The sequence below is a fragment of the Pogona vitticeps genome, chromosome 1 (genome assembly GCF_051106095.1).
Source record: "Pogona vitticeps strain Pit_001003342236 chromosome 1, PviZW2.1, whole genome shotgun sequence".
Classification (NCBI taxonomy): Eukaryota; Metazoa; Chordata; class Lepidosauria; order Squamata; family Agamidae; genus Pogona; species Pogona vitticeps.
In genome coordinates, this window is record NC_135783.1 from 331801906 (window position 1) to 331825252 (window position 23347).

Here is a 23347-nt window from a genome sequence, read left to right on the forward strand (position 1 = left end):
GTCCTTATTGTTATTATTATATGAATGATGTGACTGAAAAAAATTCTGAGTGGAAAAGAAATCACCAAAAGAATTACAGTGTACCTCCTGGTGAGCCCTATTATAATGCCATTTTGTACACAATATTCGAAGGATGTGGAAAAAGTGACAATGTTGTCATTCTTAAATAAACATCAATTATACTCACAGCAGGAAAAAGTTGGCAAACTACTCAGCTACAGAATTAAAGTTAGATTCTAGTTACAATCAAGATGTGGATGGTATTTATTATAAGACATACTTTGTGTTAAGACTTTAGATGATTTACAAAATATTCTGAAAAGCGATCTGTAAACAATTATAAAATGCACAATTATATTTCAGTAGTTTATTTTAGAGAAATAAAGCAGTGCAAAATAGGGCAGCCAAAAATTTCGAAGGCTGCCTTGAAAAGAAACTCATAGTCATTATTAAAACTAGGAAACATCATAAAGACACTGTACTTGGATCCAATATTCAGCTTCACGTAAACAGTTAGTTTTTAAATGTCTCCTACAAAAATAGACCGAAACTCTCCTCTATGTTTGCTCATCCTTCAATCCAAGTTTAATATTGACTCCTAAATAAAGGGTAGGGTCAGAGCAGGAACAATGTTAAAGTACACAAACCCAAAAGATAGTGATCCCACAGTACCACCTTGCTTATTCCTAGACTGTTTACTCTCTGAGGGCATCTATAACAAGAACTAAATCTGTGACACTTCCTCCTGATTCCCCTTGTAATGCAGGAAATGTGTGACACTCTATCAAGTTGCTGGTTTCCTGACCCATGCCAGCTGGCAGCCAGTAAGGTGGCATCAGAGAGTGGTGACACTTGGCATAACAGAATGAAGAATTGTGGCTAACGAAATGTTATAGAAGAGACTCTTGCTGTTTTCAAAGGTGCCAATTATCGGGCAATCTGAAGCTCTCCGTACATGTGCACATACACATATCAAGATGAAAGCAACAGTTTTTTTTCAATACTGATAGCAAAATTATTGTTGATTTCCTGTTGCTTTTTTACATTATGAATGTACAAAAGGCTTGCTGTATCGCAGAGAGATTAGAAATCCATATTTAGCCTACTTTTCATTTCTATTGAATGCCTGTAAATTAGGATCAGGCAAATCCCAATGTTTGATGCAATAGCTCAGCAACTGCTGGAACTGAGGAAGACAATGATTTAGAATCACTATGATTATAGCAGAACATCTGATATAGAAATCCAGAAAAAAATTCTGATGATCTTTCATGGTAAGGATAGCTTGTTTCCGTTTCTATTTTTTAACAAGACTAACTGTGAGTTTTTAAAATTCATTTTTAAAGAAGGTGATGTTTATTATGCATTTTTGAATTGTATAGAAATTCAAAAATAAGCAACTATAGTAAAATTGGCACACAACCCCTGCATATGAATAGCCTTTCATCTAAAGGTCCCCCTTCCAAAGGTGAAAATAATAATAAATGGATGAAATCCTGCTGTTTAGCATAGTAGTAAGTCAGAACTAGAGTAAGCCTATTGAACCTATGATTAGTTAACTTCTCCATAAGTTCCCTTGATTCAATGAATTCAAATCGAATTGCAACGGACTATACTAAGCAACAGAAGTTCAGCCAGTCTGTCTTTGCACTGTTACTAGTCATCCCATTTCTCACTTCTGACCCCAAAAATTCATCAGAGACTCTCATCTCCTTTTCTCCAACAAATCCAAAATTTACTTGGTGATGAATGTCATGCTAAGGTTGTTTATATACTTCTAGGAATGGACTATAGGTAGAGTGGGAATGTGAACACTCATACTTCTTTAACTCTACAAAATAATGTGAGATATTGTCTGCATGATCAACAAGCTCCTTTCTGAAAGAAAATAATGGAAATACACACCTTACAATTGTGGACTAAATCCAGTGTTGCATTAGCACCCAACTGCTAACATCATATTTTCTTCCCTTTCCTGATTTGTGATACATATCTGCAGCCCTCTGCATCACCAGAAAACACACTCCAGAGGGTTTCTGAGTTGTCTGGAGCAGGTTTTGGAAACTATTTAGACAGCAGAACCTACTTTAGTGAATTCTGGCTTCAGCTAAATACATTAACACCTGATCATCATGAATGCACGAAGTTCCCTCTAGTAACTGTCTAAAAGAGTCCATAGGCCTCAAACTACACAATCCCTCCACTGCTGTGGAGTATGAGATTTTAGCAGCATATCCTTAACACATTTAGATATCTGGGTCACGGAGTCTCACTAACAATACAATTCTTGGTGGAAACCTGAACAAAACTGATGTTGCACTGAAAACAAATAGTGTTAAGATGAACTTTTATGTTGCTGTTGGGTCTTAGGGTATGGTCAGACTATGAATGAAGCATATAGTTAATATGTGCTGCCCTTGTGAAATTATCCCAGAAAACCAACCCAAAGTGTGATAGAGGGAGTTGTGTAAAAGCTTACCACATATTTGTTTATTAAAAAAAATCTGCCCTTTATAAAAACAGAGAAAAAGGAGTAATGGGAAATAGTAGTTAGAAATAAGGTTGACTTTCCTGCAGTCACAGGATTAGAAAAACAGCAGAAAAGGGGGGGAGGGTATATTGAAAAGAATCTGCCCAGTGTAATCCTTGAGAGAGATGTGGGATTGTCACCAATTGCTGATGAAATCATATACCACAAATATAAGACAAATAGCTTGATTTTTTAAATATTTTTTTTTGTAGAACAGAGTCTTCAGAATCCTCCAACCAGCACAGCCAGTAGCTATGTTGGCTGGGAGACTCTGAGACTTTGATGATGACAAAACAAAAAGCAGAGGCTTCTTTTGGAAGTGGGGAGATAGTTTGAAAGGGGCCCCAGAACACCCATCTTTGATGTTTACATTAAAGGGAAGAAAATATGATTTTCAGTCTACAAATGCAAGTCTTCAGACACTTTCATTTTGCTCACCTGAGGCAGGGCCTACTTCCATGGCTGCATGGCTTTTTCCAGCTTTGGTTCCTGTTGTTAATGCAAAACGGGGGTGGGGGGAGGGAGGAGCTTCTGTGGTACTTCCTGAGAGTCACAGTCTTGCTGCCTGTTAGGTTGGAGAAAGCCAGGCAGCCTGGGAGTTAGGCCCTGTGCCAGATGAAGGAAACATAAGAGTTTATAGGTGTGTGCTTGTGGATTGAAACTATCAAGAGTTTTGCCTTCAAGAATCCTGGGAACTGCAGTCCAAACCACAAGGCACAACTCAACGCACGTTTTGCCGTCACCCAGAATCCTTAAAATGCACAATATTTATCTTTAAAATTCTAGCTATTAATGGCCATGAAGAAGGAAGGGAAAGGAAGGAAGACAACAAATCCCCATTTTCCTACGTTAAGGTCTAGTGTTTAGAACACATGAACACACACACACACACACATTATCTCAAAACAGATCTACAAGAGGAATCTGATGAAGTGGACCCAGATTATTAATTTTTGTTTTCTTTTTTTAAAAAATCACATTGAATGAATATAGATTTGCTTTGTTTTGTTTAGTAGCACAATTACCAAGCAGCCTGCTCTGATCCTTGGGCTCAGAGTTTCTTTTCTCTCAGTCCATGGCACTGACTGGGTTATTGGGAGGAAGCCTTCGTTGTCAATGTGGCAACACAGTGTTGTTGAAAGCTAGGAGAGACGGAGGAATTGCAGCCTAGTCTCTGGTGCTGAAGCTTCATGGCGTTGGTCTCGCCATCGACAATCCAGGAGTCTTTGCCCACCAAGCTCCGGCAGGGCGCAGCGGCACAGCATGTCCGCTCCCCAGTGAGGTTGCTGGTTTGCTCAGCCAGATGCTTACTACGGCTTAGCTGGGATCCTTCTGGAACGTGGCCTTGCAGGACGGTCGCTATGTGGTTCAGGAGGTCTGTGAAGAATTCGGAAACACCCTCATAACCTGAGAAAAGACGGAAGAGAGGATGGGAAAGGGAGAAAGAATGAAGTACAGGCATTTTTCCCTTAGATTATCTCACCCAAAACATTGCCCCTATTTCTTTTTCCATCTGCTATACAACAATTACACAATTTAAGAGAAGATAGTTTTTGCAGGTACCTGACCTCTGGAGATATCAACAGCCATGTTTTGGGTACAACTCTCAAAAGCACACCCACTTGGTATTCACCATTGGGTTTGTTTTCAGCATAATAACTAACGCTTTGTTGTCAAAATAACAAATAACAATTCTTTGTTTTTCACACTACAATAAAATAACACGCTTGCCATAGGAACTCTTACCTAACTTACCTCTTGATTTCTCTACTTGCTAGAGAGGTTGCTGCAAGAGCAAGGCAAGATATCAGGGTGAAGAAGAGGCCCATGGGGATAGAGGAGGAGGGATGCAGCCAATGATCCAGTCCAAGGAAAGGAATTGCCACAAAATGACTCATGGGGATGAGCAAAAATTTCCAGTGGGGGGAAGGATTCTTCTATTATCATGGCACTCCCTGTCTTCATAATCTTACAACATGATGGGTATGGGTTTCAGCATTTATTTATTTATTCAACAGATATGTTGAAGCAACATATTATTGTGGAAGGAAGAAAATAAAAATGTTTCCTACTCCAACGTGGTGCTATAGTGCTGTAAAATAAGTTAATCCACTATGTTTTCAGCTGCAATCTTTTTAAAGTTCTTTTCCTAAGAAATGATAAATCCTTATGACAGAATAAAATAAACATAGGATAAAGCAAGGAAACCTGTACAGATTGGCACTATAGCAAGAAATGTTAATGTAAACACAGGAGACATATCCTGAAACTGAATTTTTGTTTAGTTTGCTTAAATGTTTTAATTCAGAGACCTCGTTTCTCAGTAAAAATCCACATTTTAATTTATTGCCATTCAGACTATCTTACTTCCATCTCCTGAAACCTCAAAAATAGCTCCACATGTTATGGCTGCTATAAGAAATAGCAGTGTAACAATACTTCTTCCTGTAGACTCAAACAACTGCATGGACATTCCACATGAGTGAAAATGTGTCGGGAAAACTTGATGAGGTCACATCTTCCAGATAGGTATGCTGATATGAAAGGAGTACATACACTCAGGTGAGAGGTTCACACATTATATGTTTGCTATGGAAAATGTCAGCACAATATCAGATTTTTCCACAGCAACTATAATGTCTTAGGATGAATGTATGTATCTCGTTAGGAGGCAGAAACTGCCCAACCTATCTCAAGCAAGTGCAAATTCATGGTGCAGTGAGGTACCATAGCTTGGGATGAAACAACGGCCTTCTATTTTAGCCCTTGCCATTTTCAGTTCAAATTATTTCAAACAGAACAACAGGGAAAGACCCATAGAAATTTGTTTTATCAGCCAGAGTGCATCATTTCACTCAACATGAAAGCCAATTAAAATACCAACACCCTGTAGACAAGAGGTGGGAAGCAGCAAATGCCAGACCCCAGTGCAGGAAAAGGTGATATGTAAACTTAAAAATGCCAAGTTGATAGCCCTGGATGACCAGCCATTCTCTCTAGCAGTTCTGCCACACGTCTGTGGCAGAACTGGCACCCCATTACCACTTGCCATCCTGAACAACCAGTAGCTGCTGGGTTGTGCCAAAGGGATGTCAAGGAATTGATAAGCAGCAATTGGCTAGGACAAAGGTAGTACATTTGACAAGTGACATCTGGAGCAGCCAGGGTGCAAAACATTCCTATATCTCCCTGACAGGACATTGGTGGGAAGCGGAAGCATCAGGCATATGGCAAAACCAAAGGATAAGATATAGGTGAGCCCTGCTGAATGCAGCTGTGATGGAAGGCAGCCACATAGCTCAAAACATTCCAGAGATCCTGAAAGACATGCTGCAGCAGTGGAATCTAGCCACAGAACGACGAAGTCTGCTTGTAATAGGCAGTGAGACAAATATGGTGGCAGCACCGCAAGCTGGGATGATGAAAGGAGTGCACTGCATGGCCCACACTCTCAAGCCAGCAGTTCAGGGTGCTTTTCAGGGCATGCAAGACAAATCCCTACCTAATATAATTAAGTGGGCCAGAAAGGTGGCAGGCCATTTTCAACACCATGTCAGGGTAGTGAGCTGCAGCAGCAGAGGCAAGGTGGCAGTGGGACTGCCATCTTGCCCATCAAATAGTGTGCCCAATAAGAGAGTTTTGTCTCAAACAGGGAACAGAATACTGTCAGGCCATACTCTCATACATGGAACTTGGATCTGCAGAAAACATATTTTCCTTAAAGTCGACCTATCATTGCGCGCCTTCCCTGAAGTCCCCCTTTAAGGAAGAGAGAATGGCACATGCTGCCCACAGTACTAGATATGCTGTGCTTCGGTCTCTTGCTCTCTCCTTCTGCCTCTTTCACTCTTCCAAATGCTACTCCAAGATTGTGTTCACTCACTCAAGTGTGCCCTGCCCCATATCATTGGCATATTGACCACCCACCACCACAGGCCATTTGCTGCCCCAAACTGCCTGTCAACACTGCCCAGGGTTATTTGTCCACTACCCAGTGTGAACTGTCCTCTGCTTCCCCCAATGTTGCTGGCATTTCCTGCTAGCATTCCCACTATTTAGGGGTCAATCAGAATGCCCATGACGGTCAGTTCCTAATACCTAGGCACTGCTGGCTGTTGGTGTGCACTCTTTTCGTTTGGTACAATCACTTGGAAGGTATCAGAGGACACAGGGAAATCCTTTTAAAATGCTTTACCTCTATGTGGTTGTTTTTTTAAGAGAACAAAAATGACTACCTACTATTCATATCAATTGTAACAAAGTTCTGGATATCTAGAAATTCTAAATTTTGAAAAGTTCAAATTCCTAATCTGAAGGGCTATAATTCAAAAATCCGAATCTCGGTGCTAGTGCACAGCCCTAGTAATAGATGTAAATTATTGCCATTATTTTAGTTAATTAATTAAGCCATTATCCTAGCAAAGGCAGGAAATCTAAAGGGGGGTAAAAATGCAGACACATAAATTAAATAAATAAATAAATAAATGGAGGTTTCTCAAGAGAATTGGCAGACACACATGGCTACAGCTCCCAACTGCAGAGAGAGGCCCGTGCATGTAGATTCTCCACTCAGACCTCCTGCAGAACCTGTGAAGTCAGAGGGGTAGAGCCAGCGGGCATTATATCTTGCCAACAGGACTAGGAAGCTTGGCTTTGCTCCCCTCGTTGCATGTTCCTTGATCTCACAGAATTCTGAAAATGGCTTATATAAATTCTATTTTAGGCATACAATACATTTATTCAATAGAGCAAATTCCTTTTACCTGGGAATGCATTGATATCAATGACAGCATGCTGACCGGTCTGGTTGTTAATAATGATGTCAATGCCAAAGAGGGAAACTCCCAATGCCTGCCGCAGCGTCTTTGAGATTGCCCGGATGACATCATCATTTGGCCTCTCAAACACTCCTTCTATTTTATCAAGCTTCAATGAGAGAGAGAGAGAGAGAGAGAGAGAGAGAGAGAGAGAGAGAGAGAGAGAGAGAGAGAGAGAAGGTTTTTTTAAAAAATTGGGGAAGGACTTATGCCACTTATATGATGCATATGTATGATGCACAACATATCCTGTGAACTACAAATGTTATATTGAATCAGTCCTCTTTCACCAAAGCTAGTGAAACACAGATGTCACTCAGCACATTTAGATAAAAAAGGAAAGCTAGTAGCCAGAATTCTAATTTATTTCTAAGTTCCTAATTTAGAAGTATAGTTTGGTGAAGAATTTCTATTAAAAAACAAACTTGCCTTGTGCAGACAAGCAGAATACAAGCAGAACCCTAAACAAAAAAGTTCTCTCTCTGAATATTAATAAAGGCAACAAAAATAAAAGAGGAAGAGATTTCTAGCCAAAATCCTCTTTGTTATGGTTGATGGCTTAATTTTCGGTGGTGAATTGCTATAAGTTAAGCCCTATCGTGTGTCTTGGTGTGCAATAGGAAATGGCTAGCCTGACTTGCAGGAATCTTTTGCTGAAAGTTATGCTAATATCCTTATGTTGGAAGGTGTAACAAACAGTTGTTTGATCACAAGGTTCTTTCAAGTTTGTGTGTGTTCTGTGACATTACCAGCTCTACTTTCCCAGTCAGTTTCCATGGCTGAGCAGGGATTGGAAAGCAGGCCTCCTGAGTCTTAGTCCTTCATTCTATCCACTATACCACATTGGATATTGCTTTCAATGGGATATATTTTACTCTGGTGCTCATTCTCACTGAGCAGGAGAAAACTGAGATGTTCTCTGTTTAACGTAATGACTTGTACTCAACACTAATAAATCAGAAAGGAGGCGTGCACACTGAGAGAACAATACAAAATGCACCTCAGTATCTGGTTATATCTGCTTTGAACCACTTAATCAACAGTTGTTTTCCAAAAGAAGTCTGTAATACTTACTGCTGTTAAGTTGGAAGAAGATTCTGGCTTTGATACATTGTGGCTGTTGAAAAATATTGATTCTCTATCTGCAGGTGGAAAAGTTAATAAAAATGTAAACATTATAAACAGAATCCTGGATATGGGAATTTACAGACTATTATCAAGGCAACATGGAATTCTCTTTTTAAAATTCAGACTACCAATCCGGACGATAAAAGAATTTAAAATGACTAACACTAGGGGGCAGTGCAACCCAGCAACTATATTGATCTTTTCAACTCTTGGATTGATGCCGCCACATAAACTCCAGTTCAGACCCAGTAATGCAATATACCACCACCACATAATGGTCAGGAAGGTGGAAGACCTGCTGCATAAAGGAGGCGCTTTTAAAATATTTGCTGCCGGGCGAGGTGGTGTTTGTCAAAAAGTAGTTTATATAAAATGATAGAGTACAGCTGCAGGAAGAAAAAAATAGCAGCGTCTGACAAATTTTTGAAGTGATCGTGGTACATGAGAGCATGTGTTCTGCAACAAAACTGTTAGAAAGGCCAAAGTCTTTAAAATAGCTTCAAAGATTAAAAAATAATCTAGGACTATAATAAACAAACACAATAGAAATACATTGCTCATTCTCAGTAATGTAACTGGTGTTCCCAAGCAAGCGCTTGCAATGCTCATGTGGTCACATTTGACAGAGACCTTGCAAGAGTAAAATATACAACATTATACACACTATAGGGAGAAAAACAGAATTGTCCTCAATGGGAGAATTACAGGTTGAGTGGCTGAACAATGCACTTTAAACCAAATATCTTATTTTTAATTCAGAGGTAGGGAACCTCTGGATATCTGGATATTTTGGACTATAACTTCCAAACTCCCTTATCACTGTCCATGCTGGCTTCTCATTCTGTGAGTTGAAGTCCCAAACTTCTGAAGGTCCAAGCTTCCTAACACCTTCCTCTGTTTTTGGACAGATGTCTAATCTCATGCAATTAGTAAGTAATAGCTGAGTATCTACTACTAAATATCCTTATTACTTAGCAAAGTCCGAAACACAAATACTAAATCAAACCATGTTCAAGAAAGCAGTAAAAGGGAGGGAAAGACAGGACAAGAAAAGGAAATGCATAATAGTAATATTGCCTGTCTAGTTATCCTTCTGAACTTTTCTACCACATGTGAGAAAAAGAACAAGAAAGATTCCATATTTCCTTTGTGATAAACCATGTTTTATTATAGCTTCATTTGGTTAGAACTTACTACAGTTCTTCAAGTTCATATGCAACAAAGAACTACGGCTTATCTACTCTGGTGGTTTTGTACAAAGAAGAGGAGAGGGGAGAATGTTTGGCAATACCCTCCCATCGGTCACTCCCAAACATCTATACCATGGTCCAGACCAGGCCAGAAGTGAATTTTCTTATACATTTTCTTCAGTTCTTTACTAAGATGACTATGATCTTATTTAGGTCTTCTCCATTTTGGCAGTTAACCAAACCATAAAACCAGAGATGGTAAATCTTTACAAATGCAATGTGCACCTGCTCTTGACTTGTCAGTCACCATGCCTTCATACTGTCGGCTAATGTGAAGTTAGAGGAGTTCATACTGAGGACATGTCAAAACACAGAACAGATGGTGATTTGCACTGATCAAACTACATACACAGAAACAAGCTAAGATGTAGATTTGTTAAATTAATAGTTTTTTTTAAAAAGGAATATGAGCTCACCGCCACCAGCAGGAGATCATGTAAATCCAACCTCTCCTCTGGGTTAGTAAACTCCACAGGCTTACACAATTATTCTAATGTTTTAGACAGATGAATCTTTACTACACAGTCAAAAAGGCATCACTTAGGAGATTTTCAAATACAGTACTGGCTGGGAAATCACGAAGTGCTTTAAGAACACAGGAGCCATGCTGAATCAGATCAAAGAGCTAGCTGTTCTCACAGTGGTCAACTAGACACCCATAGGAAGTCTCCAAGAGGGATATAAATAAAATAGCACCCTCCTGCTTGCATTCCTCAACAACAGGAACTCAAACGCATAATGGCTGTGATACTATAGGTACTATACAGCCATTGCAAGCAATTTCCATTAAAACCTTTGTTCCGTATTAATTCTTTTAGTTGCCCGTTAAAGCTGTCTATCCTAGTGGCCAACATAATGGCTGAAATCTTCTCATGCAGCTACACAATGGTATAACATCTGGAGGTGAATTGCCTCATGTGAAGAAATATCCATAGGCACTGTGTGTTATATACTGAGCTGCGGGACTTGGCATGCAACATATAATGCCTGCAGAGATTTCTTAACTATAGAGGCAATATTTTATTCTTGTCATTAAGTCTTGCAGAGTCTTTTGACTTTTTTAAAAATTTTGTCACTAGAACGCATCACTTTCAATACGGCTCCTGATATCTATCACTACCGCTTTTACCCCTGGACTAAAAAAACAACAACCCAGAAACAAAAACCCCTAAAGAGTATCAGTGTAGCTTGTTCAGCAGAAACCTCATAGAACTGTTAAGCCAAATAAAAAGTAAAAAGGAAGTGTTAAGATAGTGTACAAGAATTTCTTGCTTATGGAGAATTAAGTAAAAGAATCCAGCAAAGTTTTTTAATCAAATGCCTTTTTTTCTTTTCTCCATGACACCAGAAACCAAAAACAATAAAAACAAAAACAAGCCGGTTATATAATCTAATCTAAGAATTTCATCCATGAACACTTCTCAGAAACAGAGACCTAGCCTTCTAACTCCTAGAAATTGCTACAGAGCCACAAGATAATCAGGGCCATGTGAGATAGTCCGAACTGCAGCGCTGGAAGAGACTTAATAGATCACTGAGTCCAGTTCCTGTCAAGGAGGCACAGGGAGGAATTGAATTCCCAACCTCTGGCTCTGCAGCCAGAGTTCTAAGCCAGTGGTCCCCAACCTTGGCCCTCCAGATGTTCTTGGACTACAACTCCCAGAAGCCTTCACCACCACCTCTGCTGGTCAGGATTTCTGGGAAAGGAAGTCCAAAAACATCTGGAGGCCCAAGGTTGGAGACCACTATTCTAAACCACTGAGCTATCCAGCAGCTCAGAACATCTGGGAGAATACAGCAGCTTTAAGTTACAACAGTTACTCCTATTTTGGGTGGCTGGTTCAAAATCATTTTTCTCCTTCCGGTTAAAGAAAGGGGTCAGCAAGATTTCTTTTTTTTTTTCACACTCATACCTAAACTGCCACTCCATAAGCTTACCTGAAATGCCTGCTGAAAAGTTTTTTACAGATGGTCTTTTGACCACAGTGTATGACTCTCCAACTACGAAGACTTTGTACAAGACGGCATTATGATTGATGAAGCTCTGAATCACACATGGGGGGTGGATGGCTTTCAGTCCTTCCTGGTTAAATATAATAGACATCTAGGAAAAAAAAATAAAGAGAGAAAATACATACACTTGCCTCAGCTTACAATTAAGAGAATCAGACTACATGAGAAATAGAGCTAATCCATCTACATGGCAGCACTGTGACACACATCACTATTTCTCAACTCTGGCCCAATCAGATACATGTGCACAGATATATAACACCCAATCTTTACTGCTCACACTCCTGTAGGAAAACACCAATCTACCACCAGTGACTGCCCACCGATCATGATGGCTACATGATGTGCCTAGGTCTTTTGACTTGTAAGGCTAGAATTCCAGCCATCAAATGCTAGACATTTATTCTGAATGTGAGGGGAGAGGTAGCAACCTATGGCCCTCTAGATCTGCAATCCTTATCATTGATCTACATGTCATGACAGCCTCCCAACCCCAGCTTGAGTCGGTTTGATAATCCTCAAAAGTGCCTTTTCTTTCAGAAAACTTGGGAAATGCAACACCAACTTACAGGTGTTTGGAAGAAGTAACTTTGGTACACAGAAAGAGTTATGAGGTCATCAGCAGTGACTTCCGATTAAATACGAGAGACAAAAGGGAAGAAGCTACCTTACTTCACCTTGCTCTCAGGAATAGTTTTATCCCAACTATCAATGATTTTTTTTAAATCCAGTATTAAACTCAGATTTCTACATGGACTTACCTCATGGGAATTGGTTCCATGGGCTACTCTTGTTTTACAAACTATGTAAAGAAAAAAAAGGAAATTGTGAGTAAACGAAACACAGCAGAGACATGCAAATCATGCTGTTCCTGCTGTTCCTTATAACCAGTTTCAAATGCAGATTGTCAATAATCCATTAACACAACCAGCTTCACTAATATATTGCAATGAACTGTACAGTACTTGGAGCTAACTTAAAAAAATGATGCCAAAAGTAGAGTAGGTCTAAATAAGACCACAAGATTACTACCTAGGATACAACATTTTGTTCACATCACACCCAGAAAGCTTTATTGTATTTTCAACACCAGGTGAATTCCACTCTACTTTTACATCCTTTTAAAATAATACATGCATCACAGTCTAGGGCTCACAACTCCATCCTTTAATTGTAGTTTACCTAGGGATGTGAAAGTCTAGGGTGGGGAGCCAGGGGGGAGTGGAAGAAAAACTCAGTGTTTCTCTCTCTTTTTTATTCCCCAAATTAACTATTTTTTTTCAAAAGTGGAAAAATGACAAATGTTGGGGAAAGCTTTTTTTAAAAAACCCTCTAAAAAGTATTACTTTGAAATATATGAAATGCATCAAGCCATACTTTTATTCAATCAAAATGCCAGCATGTGTGTAATATGGAAATTTGCATGTAAGACAGTCTACAGAATTGGAGTCTAATAATTCTCATGGCTACTGCAGGCGTACATTACACTCACATCCAAGATGCATTTAAAGAGAGTAGCCTATAAGCAGTCTTGTGGATGACTGCGAGGCTCCCTCTGGTGACCTTTATTCTTGTTTGGTAGAGACAGAATTAAAAACAGAAACTTGATCAATTCTGCTCAAGTAATGCAACTTATTTTATTTATTACATTTGTGGCTTCTGTTTTAATTTCCTTCTATTTCACAGATAAACTCCCCCTTTTTTTCTGGATTAGTCAACATCAATGAACCTGAAACAGGACCCACGCATGAGCAATGCCACATATTATACAATATGCAACTCTTCCTCTCCAACCATGGCTTGTGAGCCAAACTTAGAAAATTTTGAGCACTTGTAACATTCTTCTACATTACACTGGGAATGCCTCTAAACTATAACGTTTACTTTGCTTCGTAATCAATGGGGGTTTGTTTTTTCAATCATGTAGTGGAAAGCTACAGGAAAAATACTCTTGAGAGTTCCCTGGTAAATGGACGGTAAGGTCTGCTGACATACTGAATGGGAATGCAATTCCATTTTTTTCTATTTGCTGCAAGATGTCTTCTCCACACACATTTGTCAGTTCCATAAACGGTGGTGAACAGATCCTCTCATCTGAAAAACAAGGAGAGAGAAAGAGAGAGAGAGAGAGAGAGTTAAAGCAGTTTTCACATCCTCATTAGTCTGCTTCATTATAATGAAAAAGACTCAAGACTAACAGATTGTTCTGTTTTGGCCAATTCCAGTTTTCTATAACTACAATATTACTGTTTAACCACTATGCCACAAGGCTCTTTGCTAAAATGCACCATCATCATAAAAGAAAACGAAATAACACATTTCCTGTTTCCTTTCTGAAAAAGACAGAGAAGATCTACCATTTTCCAAGGCTCTATGGCACAGGTAGGTGCTCCAGCATTCTCCTGCACCATAGATAGTTTTTATGTTTCTCATCAAATGCTGGCTGTAATTGCAGCAGTTGGGAGAATCCTGGTGGTAGTTGCTGGTTTTTAGCAGCAACTGCTGGCAAAAGTGGCGAGTTTAAGTGACCCATTGTAGCCCCCTGCTATCAAGAAACTACCCTCCCTTACTTTACAAGCATCATCATTTTTTTATAGTAGACTAACAAGGTTACCTCTCTGGAAGCCTTAAACAGCTATTTTTACTTTTAACAGTAAAAAGATGGGTGGGTATTCTTGAGAAAAATGCTGAAATGCGAAATGCAAATGACAGCACACACAGGTGAGCAGAAAGAGGCAAGGAAGCACATCTCGAATCCTGTCATTCAGACTTAGTCAACATTTACTGTAATTCACATGTGTGCAACAAAACTTATTTTGAGACATTGAACAAACATACCCTTGAGAGGCACCAGGTCTTAAAAAATGGAAGCAACGAACTGACATTATAAATGAAGCAACAGGAAGATGGCATTCTAGCATGTGAAAATAGATGTCCATTTCCTCATTCTAGTAATTACTTCTTAAACATGCTACTTAAATAACTACTCTTTTTTAAATCATATTAATCCATCCAAATATTAAAGCACCAAGATAGATAGTGCTTTAGTGAGTTAATATTTGATATCTAAAGAGCTTACAAAGGTGATTCCCAAGCTTGGAGGCACAGATGTTTTTAAACTATAACTCCCACAAAACCTGACCCCGTTGTGCTGGCTAGGGTTTTTGAGACTTCTACTGGTAGTTCAAGAACATCTGGAGCCCTAAGTTTGGAAACTCTATCTTTTAACCTTAGTATCGTAATTATTAGAAACTATCTTCTCATGCTCTGGGCACAAAAAAGGCATTATATCTTATTTTACTTTGAGACCACTAGTGGAAATATACATGGATGTAATAATAAACCAGAAGGCTACCATCCAATCTCTCTTAGCCCTCAAGACATTTCAAAGGTTTCTCTGTGTCCCTAGTGTACCAATTAATAACCTAGACCACAGAAATGGAAAGCAGAGACATTGCAAAAGAATGACTACAGAGGAAAGAGTTCAAGATAAGCCAATAATACAATACACTGACAAAATCAACCTTAATACTGACAACTAAAGTTGATGAAATATTTTTTCTTAAGCAAAACAAATTTGATTACAGACTATTACTTTTGAAACTGTTCCGATGTACTTGATTTACTGAAATCTGCAGAAGCCTGCAAACTGGTTTTCAACCAGCAATGTGCAAAAATCCAGTTTTATGTGTTGATTTACTTGTGCAAGTGCAGAGTGTTAAATGATTAATGAGTTTGTACAAGACTGTACTTTACCACTGCACTGTTTTCCCTTTCCATGTAGGTGGACCTATGAGTTTGCAGCTGTAACAACTATGTTACAGTTTACAAAATTTATGAGCTGCTGATGTTAAAGTCAAAACTGTCTCATTCTAGTGCAGTGGTCAGAGAACAGGGGTAAATTACCCCAAATGGGATAAAAATGAAAATCCTGGGGGTAATGAGGATGGTCGTGGCAGGCATTTTATTTCTAACGATGCTGTGTGTAGGCGGGCGTTCCGTCATGGTTACAGCGAGCCCTGGCGAGGAACTGCACAGGGCACCCGCCTGTCCTCTTCACCTCCCAAAGTGGGGGGGGGGAGGGCTGTGTACCAGGCCAGCTGGACTCTTTGCCAAGCAGAGTCCTAGCCGGGGCTCTGCTTCCTGCCCGCACCCACCTGCCCGGTGCGCCGGTGAGGAGGCACCCTTCCCACCCGTCTCACCTGAGCTCATGGCCAGTGGGCCTGCTGGCCCTGCGGTGCCCACTTCCCCTCGCCAAGGATGCGCTTTCCCAGTGGTGTGGCAGCTCCAGACTGGCTGCCCGGACGATGGCCACAGGTGCCAGGCAAGCGCAGAGGCGTTGGCTGCCGACGGCAAAAGCCAAGGGGATGGTAATGTCAACGTATATAAACTTTTGGGGGGATAGAAGGTAAAAAAGTTCCCTGACCCCTGTTCTAGTGTAATGTTAAACTTATGGGAGTACCATAAGTCCTGGACTCATGAATTCCCTATACAGACTGGCCATGAGAAGCACATGGCAATTTATTGCTTCTGTTCTAAACAACTGCAGCTATTTTTTTTAAGTGTGACCTTGGACAAATGGTGATAAGTCTTCACTATCGTTTAGGGCAGGGGTTGACTTCTGATGCTCTAGGAAGCACGTCTCTTGTCTCAAACGTTTGAGAAGTTTCATGTTATAGCCACCCAATTCCTCCCACCATGTGGAAAACAGCACCCACAGAAGCCTCTAGACAGAATGATTTGTCATTTTGGAACAGCCTTCCAATTTCAGAGTGTTCAAAAGACCACTGTGGCACTTTGGAGGATGCACTTTGCCCACTCCAGTTTAAGGAGATAAGGCAACTTCAGAGTACAGTTAAGAACAGACTTCTCCAACAGATTTCTCCAACCTAGATTCCGCAGACAGGTCTTGATGGACTGAACCCCCATTCGCTACGTAGCCTGGAACAATTCAAACTGGACTCAATGATCTATAGGGTCCCTTCCAGCTCTGCAGTTTAAAGATTAAGATTATTATTATTAATCTGACATGTCTAGAGCACACATCTCTAAACCATAATTAAGATTTGACACATTTTGGGATTTGGTGATAATGTTAAACCAATATGATCAGAAAATGGAATGGAAACTTCCAATTTGTTCCTCAAAGATCTGCCACAGGACAAGGAAGGAGTGAGTGAATTCATGGTAATGAACCACAGATTAATGATCCACCACTTACATCTGAACCAGAAAAGAACCAGCATCAATTTTATTAGTCTAGCCGCTCTAGCATGTGAAAAATGAGTGTGAAGAGGTTAAGAGTGAGGATAGGAGTTTTACTCACATGGTTTAAAAATTATTATTAGGAATTTTAGAAAGAAAAGAAGACATGAAAACTCCTGAAAACAGAGTCTGATAAACTGATATTTTGAGGCTGACATGGATCTTTAAAAAACAACACCTAGTAACAAAATTTAAAAGTTTCTCAGGCTTCAAAGCTTTTTTCACATTGCCATGTTGAAGGAGGCACCTGAAAGTAACAGTACTGCAATATTTACAAGTCTTTGCCAGAAGAAAAATTGCTTAACTTGGATTAATACAAGGACTTGTACTTGATTCAACTAAGATAACATGGGAGCATCTTGGGCTGAGTTCATGCAGCTCACAAATCTCTCTTTTGCCATCGGCCATGCAATTTCAGAGGGATGTCTGGTTCTATCTCATTTCCCTTCATTTACTCCCATGCAAATGCAACGGGGAAACCTCAGGAGGAATACACCATCAAACATTTTCATCATTCACACGCTGCTTGACCAAATGAGACTTGGAAAGTGTGTGTGTGTGTGTGCACAGGGAGACCTAAACAGTGTCCACTGATACAATTCGAATCCAAATAGACTTTTGCTTAGAGAAGAACTGATATATACCCAGAGTCTGAAAAAGCTGCTCCTTTGTATTGCAATCCCCAGCATTTGCTCTGCTGGCTGGATAATTATGGGAGGTGGTGTAGTGGACAGAGTGATGGACTAGGACTCCGGAGAACAGAGTTTGATTCCCTGCTAAGCCACAGAAACTTACCGGGGTTGTGGTACTGGTAAAACTATTCTTTAAATCCCATACATGTCAGTGTTGCTATAAGTCAGTTTTGACTTGATAGCATTCAAAAAAGCAATTTTCCAAAGCTCTGCAAAGTAGATATGGATACTTTGCATTTATTTCCCTAGGGAAACGAATATATGGGGGTGCTGCGGCGGCTGAGTCCCACCCCCCAGAACCACCTGGGCTCCACCGCAGCACTTGTCTCTGTCATCACTGTCGCACCAATCACAGAAGCAGCTGGCCGGCCGTTCCTATCTCCCCACGCAGCCAACCACTCATCAGCTGAACGGGGAGACTCCTCTCTGAGCCACAGTGGTCGGCTGTGCGGGAGGCGGGGAAGGGTCAGCGAGGTTGCTTCCGTAATTGGTGCGATGACAATGATGGAGCTGAGCACCACACAAAGCCTGGTTTGTGGTTCTGGGAGGTGGAATTGGGCCACCCATGTTGCCACGGTTTGTATTCGTTTTCCCCAGGGAAATGAATATGAAGTGCCATGTTTACTGCAAATTCTTTTGAAAATAAAACGACAATTGGGCCGATAACACACATTGTTTGTACATAAGAGAACCAGGCTCTTAAAGCTGACAAAAGGAATCTGCGTTTGTCTTTGTGCCACAATCCTCAGACTCTTGATTCAGTAGCAACAGGACAGAATCCCTGTTGGAAAGAGGAAGAAAGAAAAAAAGAGAAGGAAAAACATTTGATAGGAAACCCATGTGTTCTAGCATGAAATATTACCAGAACCTAGCATCAAGATATAAGGAGAGGAGAGATATGATCACAGATAAACACAGAAGATGGGAAGAGAGAAAAAAGATAGGAAGGCAGAGAGGCATTATGAATTTCCCAGAATTGTCACAGTTTAACTTAAACAGTCATATCAACAAAGCTGATATTACAGGTAATGAACTCTGAAGAGCCCCATATCCTCCAGTAACAGTCTCATACTTCTTAAATGCAAATCTGAGTTATAGCAAAAGCCTACCATGACACTTATCAATTACATTTAGTGTCAAAGTTCTTTTAGCTCATACAGATTTAACACCACAAAATTTGACTAGTTGTATTTAAGGAAATTTGTCTCATAGCTTCCTAAAGTTAAGTACATACAGTATGTGAATTCTGGACCAGATTACAAACAGGGTTCAAAAGGAAAGGATGAGCCCCTTTGTATTATATAGAAAGTAAAGCCCATTCTAATGTTGTAAACATATGCAACAGCTCCTGGAGAGGGCTCTTGATTATGCAGAGATCACATTATCGTCCAAAGTGAATTACCGCAAGCTTTTCCATAACTTTCTGCAAACAGAGGGCAAGATTTCATGTCATATACACTGGATTTCTAGGCAGGCCTGAACTTCAACATATATATTTTTGTCTAAACGTCAGAAGTAATCGGTTAAAGTTAACTTGCCGCTCCAAAGATATCAAAATTCTCAATAGAGATTTCAAAATTCATTACAGTATTTGAATAATTTAATGGCCAGTGAACTTATTTTGAGTAATTGTGGTTCTTGTTACTTCAGTTTTTTAAATGGCCATTTCTTTGCTGTTGTTGTTTAGACATTAAGTCGTGTCCTAATCTTCGTGACCCCATGGACCAGAGCACGCCAGACCTTCCTGTCTTCCACTGCATCTCGGAGTTTGGTCAAATTCATGTTGGTAGCTTCACTGACACTGTCCAACAATCTCATCCTCTGTCGTCCCCTTCTCTTCTTGCCTTCACTCTTTCCCAACATCAGGGTCTTTTCCAGGGAGATTTCTCTTCTCATGAAATGGCCAAAGTATTGACGCCTCAGCTTCAGGATCTGTCCTTCCACAGTGAGCACTCAGGGCTGATTTCCTTCAGAATGGATAGGTTTGATCTCCTTGCAGTCCAGTTACAATTATGTTTTTAATTTAACTATTGAATTAAGAAATTAATTGTGTACCGTATTTTTTTGTGTATAAGATACCCCCCCCCACTTTTCTAACCCGAAATTAAAAAAATCTAAGTGGGGCTTAGCAAGTGTAGGGGAAAAGGAATCAAAGCACTGCAGGATCACTTTGATCCCTGCTTTCTCCCTTCATGCTAAGCCCCACGGGACTTAGCAAAAGGAGGGGGAAAGGGATGAAGACAATCCCGTGACTGCATGATCATTTTGATCCCTTTCCCCTTTATATAGCCATGGAATTGCTTTGATCCTTTCCCCCTCCTTTTGCTAAGCCCCATGGGACATAGTAAGCAGAGGGGAAAGCAAGGATAAAAGCCAGCCTGCAGCGCTTTGATCCCTGCTTTCCTTTTGCTAAGGCTTAGCAAGTGGAGGGGAAAACAGGGATCAAAGCCCTGCAGGATCACTTTGATCCCTGCTTTCCCCTCCACTTGTTTTTTTCTCTCCCCAGCTTACTTTCGTAAGACGACCCTCAATTTTTAGTCTAAAGATGTTAGACAAAAGTATAGTCTTATACATGGAAAAATGGTATATTTTTATAAACATTTTAACAAATTAATTTTACATTGGTGCTAACTATTCATGGTCTAGTGCAACAGGCATTCATAAACAGGAGCCAGAAGGAATCAACAGCCAGTCAAGTTCAACACTAAGTCAGAACTAAGTTTCAAATAGCATGCAAGACAAGAACTAGCTGTTATGTACCTATCAATCCAACAGGGCCAAGAAGGAGCAAAGAGGGGCAGGCTTAATACAATCCAAACCAACAGGCAGGAATACAGCACACTGTTATGAAGTTTGATTTTAGTGTTGTGGGTTTGGCTGGGTTTAATTCCTTATTTAATTCCTGACCTTGAGAACACCCATGCTATTGTTTTTGCTACTTTCTCTGTTTTAACACCCAAACATGTCACTGTTCTCTAGGGCAGTGGTCCCCAACCTTGGGCCTCCAGATGTTCTTGGACTTCAACTCCCAGAAATCCTGGGTGGTAGTGAAGGCTTCTGGGAACTGCAGTCCAAGAACATCTGGAGGCCCAAGGTTGGGGACCACTGCTCTAGGGTAAAGAGGTTTTTCATTCATCAAGCTGTTGTCATCTTCTGGAGGGACTGCAACCTCTACAGTGCATCACCTTCTCCATCTCTGGTACCACCTTTGAGCCAAGGTTGCCAGCTGCATATTCAAAGCCTTCCCTAGTCTTGTTTTCTTCCTACTGCAGCAGAACATCCTTGCCTTTATTCTTTGAAGAGGACTCTGCCAAGCAAGGTGTAACACAAATGCTAAAATTTCTGAGCAATATTATCAGATAGATAAATGTTGAGCACTTACTTTATGATGATACCGTACTACAACCTATAACTCAGATTTAACAGAAATGATACTGCAGATTTTCAGTATCTTTTGTGAATTTGCCATTTGTATTCTTGAGTAGCTGACAACTACCTCTAAAGCAGAGATAACAAACATGTCTCTAGTTACCAGTTACTGTCACTTCTGTCAGGAGCTTAGTGATGAAAGCATCTCTCTTCCTAGCACAAAAGGGAAGCCATCGGTTTTGGAAGATGAGAAGGGCAATTATAGGAAGGGAAGTATCTTGACAGCAGACTTCACTGTTCCATATCATCTACCACAGAACAAACAGAATACGACCCAGTTATGTCATACTAATCTAAGGTTTGGGTAAACAGCCCTGTATCCAACAAGGCTGTATCAAGAAATCTTAGCTGCATACCAGCATTAGGGTTCTGCCATGGTTCTCCTGTATAATAATGATTTCTATGGGTGATAACAAGCCCAAGAATATAAAGCAGTGACAAATCTAAACCAGAAGATCAGAATTAAGCAGCACAGAGCAGCCAGTTATTCTTTATTTGGTCTTGTTACAGAGTTCAGTCATGTATATGCAGATATTTCTTCTTAGTAACAGTTGGAAACTGGCTTCAATTCAGCATTGGTAGATGGGTAAGTGTTGATCAGAAATGGAGGTGAGCAGAAATTCTGCTCTTTTCATGTTGCTACAAAGTAAACAGCAACAACAATTATTCTTTTATATAACAAATTCCTTTCTCTAATGTTCCGATTATAAGATTCTTTGATAATATAAGGCGGAGGAACATAAAAACAAGTGGAACATAATCAGCAGAATCCTATTAGTTATTCCTGCTGGCATAATGCTATGGATCCTGATCGTCAGCAGCCAATTCATGTAGGTTAAGAAGTTAGCACAGACATTTCCTATCATACATTCATTGCATGAATTGGTGTGCAACAGGAAGGGCCTACTCTGACTTCTTAACTTGGGGGAATTTCCCATTGAAAGTTATGCCCTTGGCATTGCACTGGCAAAGAAAATACAATAGAATTAGGACAAGCTTTATATACTATGATTGCAATGCAACCTTAACTCTTTCTATTGCAAGCAAGACATGCTGCAGAGGAAAGCTGTGGAATACATCCCACTGACAACATCTGAAAAGGTTTTAAAGGTCAACATGCCAACAAAACTCATTTCTGAGGTTATGGCTGTAGAGGTAACCCAGCATTCTTTATCAGACAGCTTCTTGTGGAAGTATGAAAAAAAACCCACAACTTTATTGTTTTACAATTGTTGTGGTTTTATGCAAGTCAGTCATTTCCACCTGCCCCAAGTGTTAGTTGATTCAAATTCCAGCAGTATTTTAAGTCACATGTTCAAACTGGACACTCCAATCAGGTCTTGTGTCAAATGAAATAACAGCCCCTGGAAAGCTTTAAGTGAAATCTTACTCTATCAGAATTATGCCCTGGGGAAGGTTTTGAATCTCTGATAAAGAAGTGTGGAAAGATACCAATGGATTTACCTACAGCATCTGCTTTTCAAAAGAAATCTAGCAATAGGCCAGTGCTTCCTGTTAGATGTATTGGTAAGCAGAAGTGTGGAAGCCAGCGTGTTTGCACCAGTAATGTTTACTATTCGATTAGTTTTTCCTCTCAATCTGACAACAAAAGAGTAGTTTTCTGTGCAGTAAGGGAAGAAAAGTCAATTCTTACTGTCAGTAACCCTGTGCAAGAATCTTGACAGAATGCAGACACCATGAGTACAGCCATGACATTAAGAACTGTAATTTATGCTGGTGGATCTTCCCAAAACTGTGTATGCCCAGGTTACAGAGCTCTTCTTCAAGTACAGAAGAGGACTGTGAAATATTTGCTCCTTGAAGGCAATATGAAGGTTCTAGAATAATGGGCCTCTTATAAATGGTCCAGTGGTAGTAAAAATCCTGTCCTTGAACTGTGAACCAAGCAGAAACATTCTTCTAGGGATAACAGCTCTCAAGCCGCCACCATCAACAACTGAATTTATAGCTCCCAGAACTCTTCATCAGGCATGACAACTGCCCTGTTGCCCCTCCAAAGATCTCAAAGCAGCATATATAGTTCACAGCAATTCATGTTATACTCACAATAGTTTAAAAGTTAGGAAATGCAACATAATTATCTCAGCAAACACAGAAAGAAGGACAGAAGGAGAGGGATAGTCACCCAGTGACTGAAGAACTTGAAAGTGGCTCTCCTTGATTACACCCAGCAACCACAATACTACATCATATTGACAAAAC

General features: G+C 40.1%; 1 protein-coding gene across 3 annotated transcripts in view; it reads right to left on the reverse strand.

Moving 5' to 3' along the window:
* Positions 1-240: 240 nt before the first annotated feature.
* ITPK1 (inositol-tetrakisphosphate 1-kinase) overlaps positions 241-23347 on the reverse strand; it is a 138142-nt gene continuing 115035 nt past the window's right edge. For 2 of the 3 annotated variants that reach the window (XM_020802209.3, XM_078383739.1), the window contains 6 exons: positions 13734-13832; positions 12500-12540; positions 11664-11829; positions 8422-8489; positions 7294-7456; positions 241-3937 (listed from right to left, as the gene is read on the reverse strand). In XM_020802209.3, coding sequence (XP_020657868.1) covers positions 3621-3937; positions 7294-7456; positions 8422-8489; positions 11664-11829; positions 12500-12540; positions 13734-13832 — 854 coding nt within the window. In that variant the 3' untranslated portion in view covers positions 241-3620. Of the gene's footprint in view, positions 3938-7293; positions 7457-8421; positions 8490-11663; positions 11830-12499; positions 12541-13733; positions 13833-21227; positions 22325-23347 lie in introns of those variants that run through there. The other variant, XM_072986592.2, reaches the window with a different exon arrangement.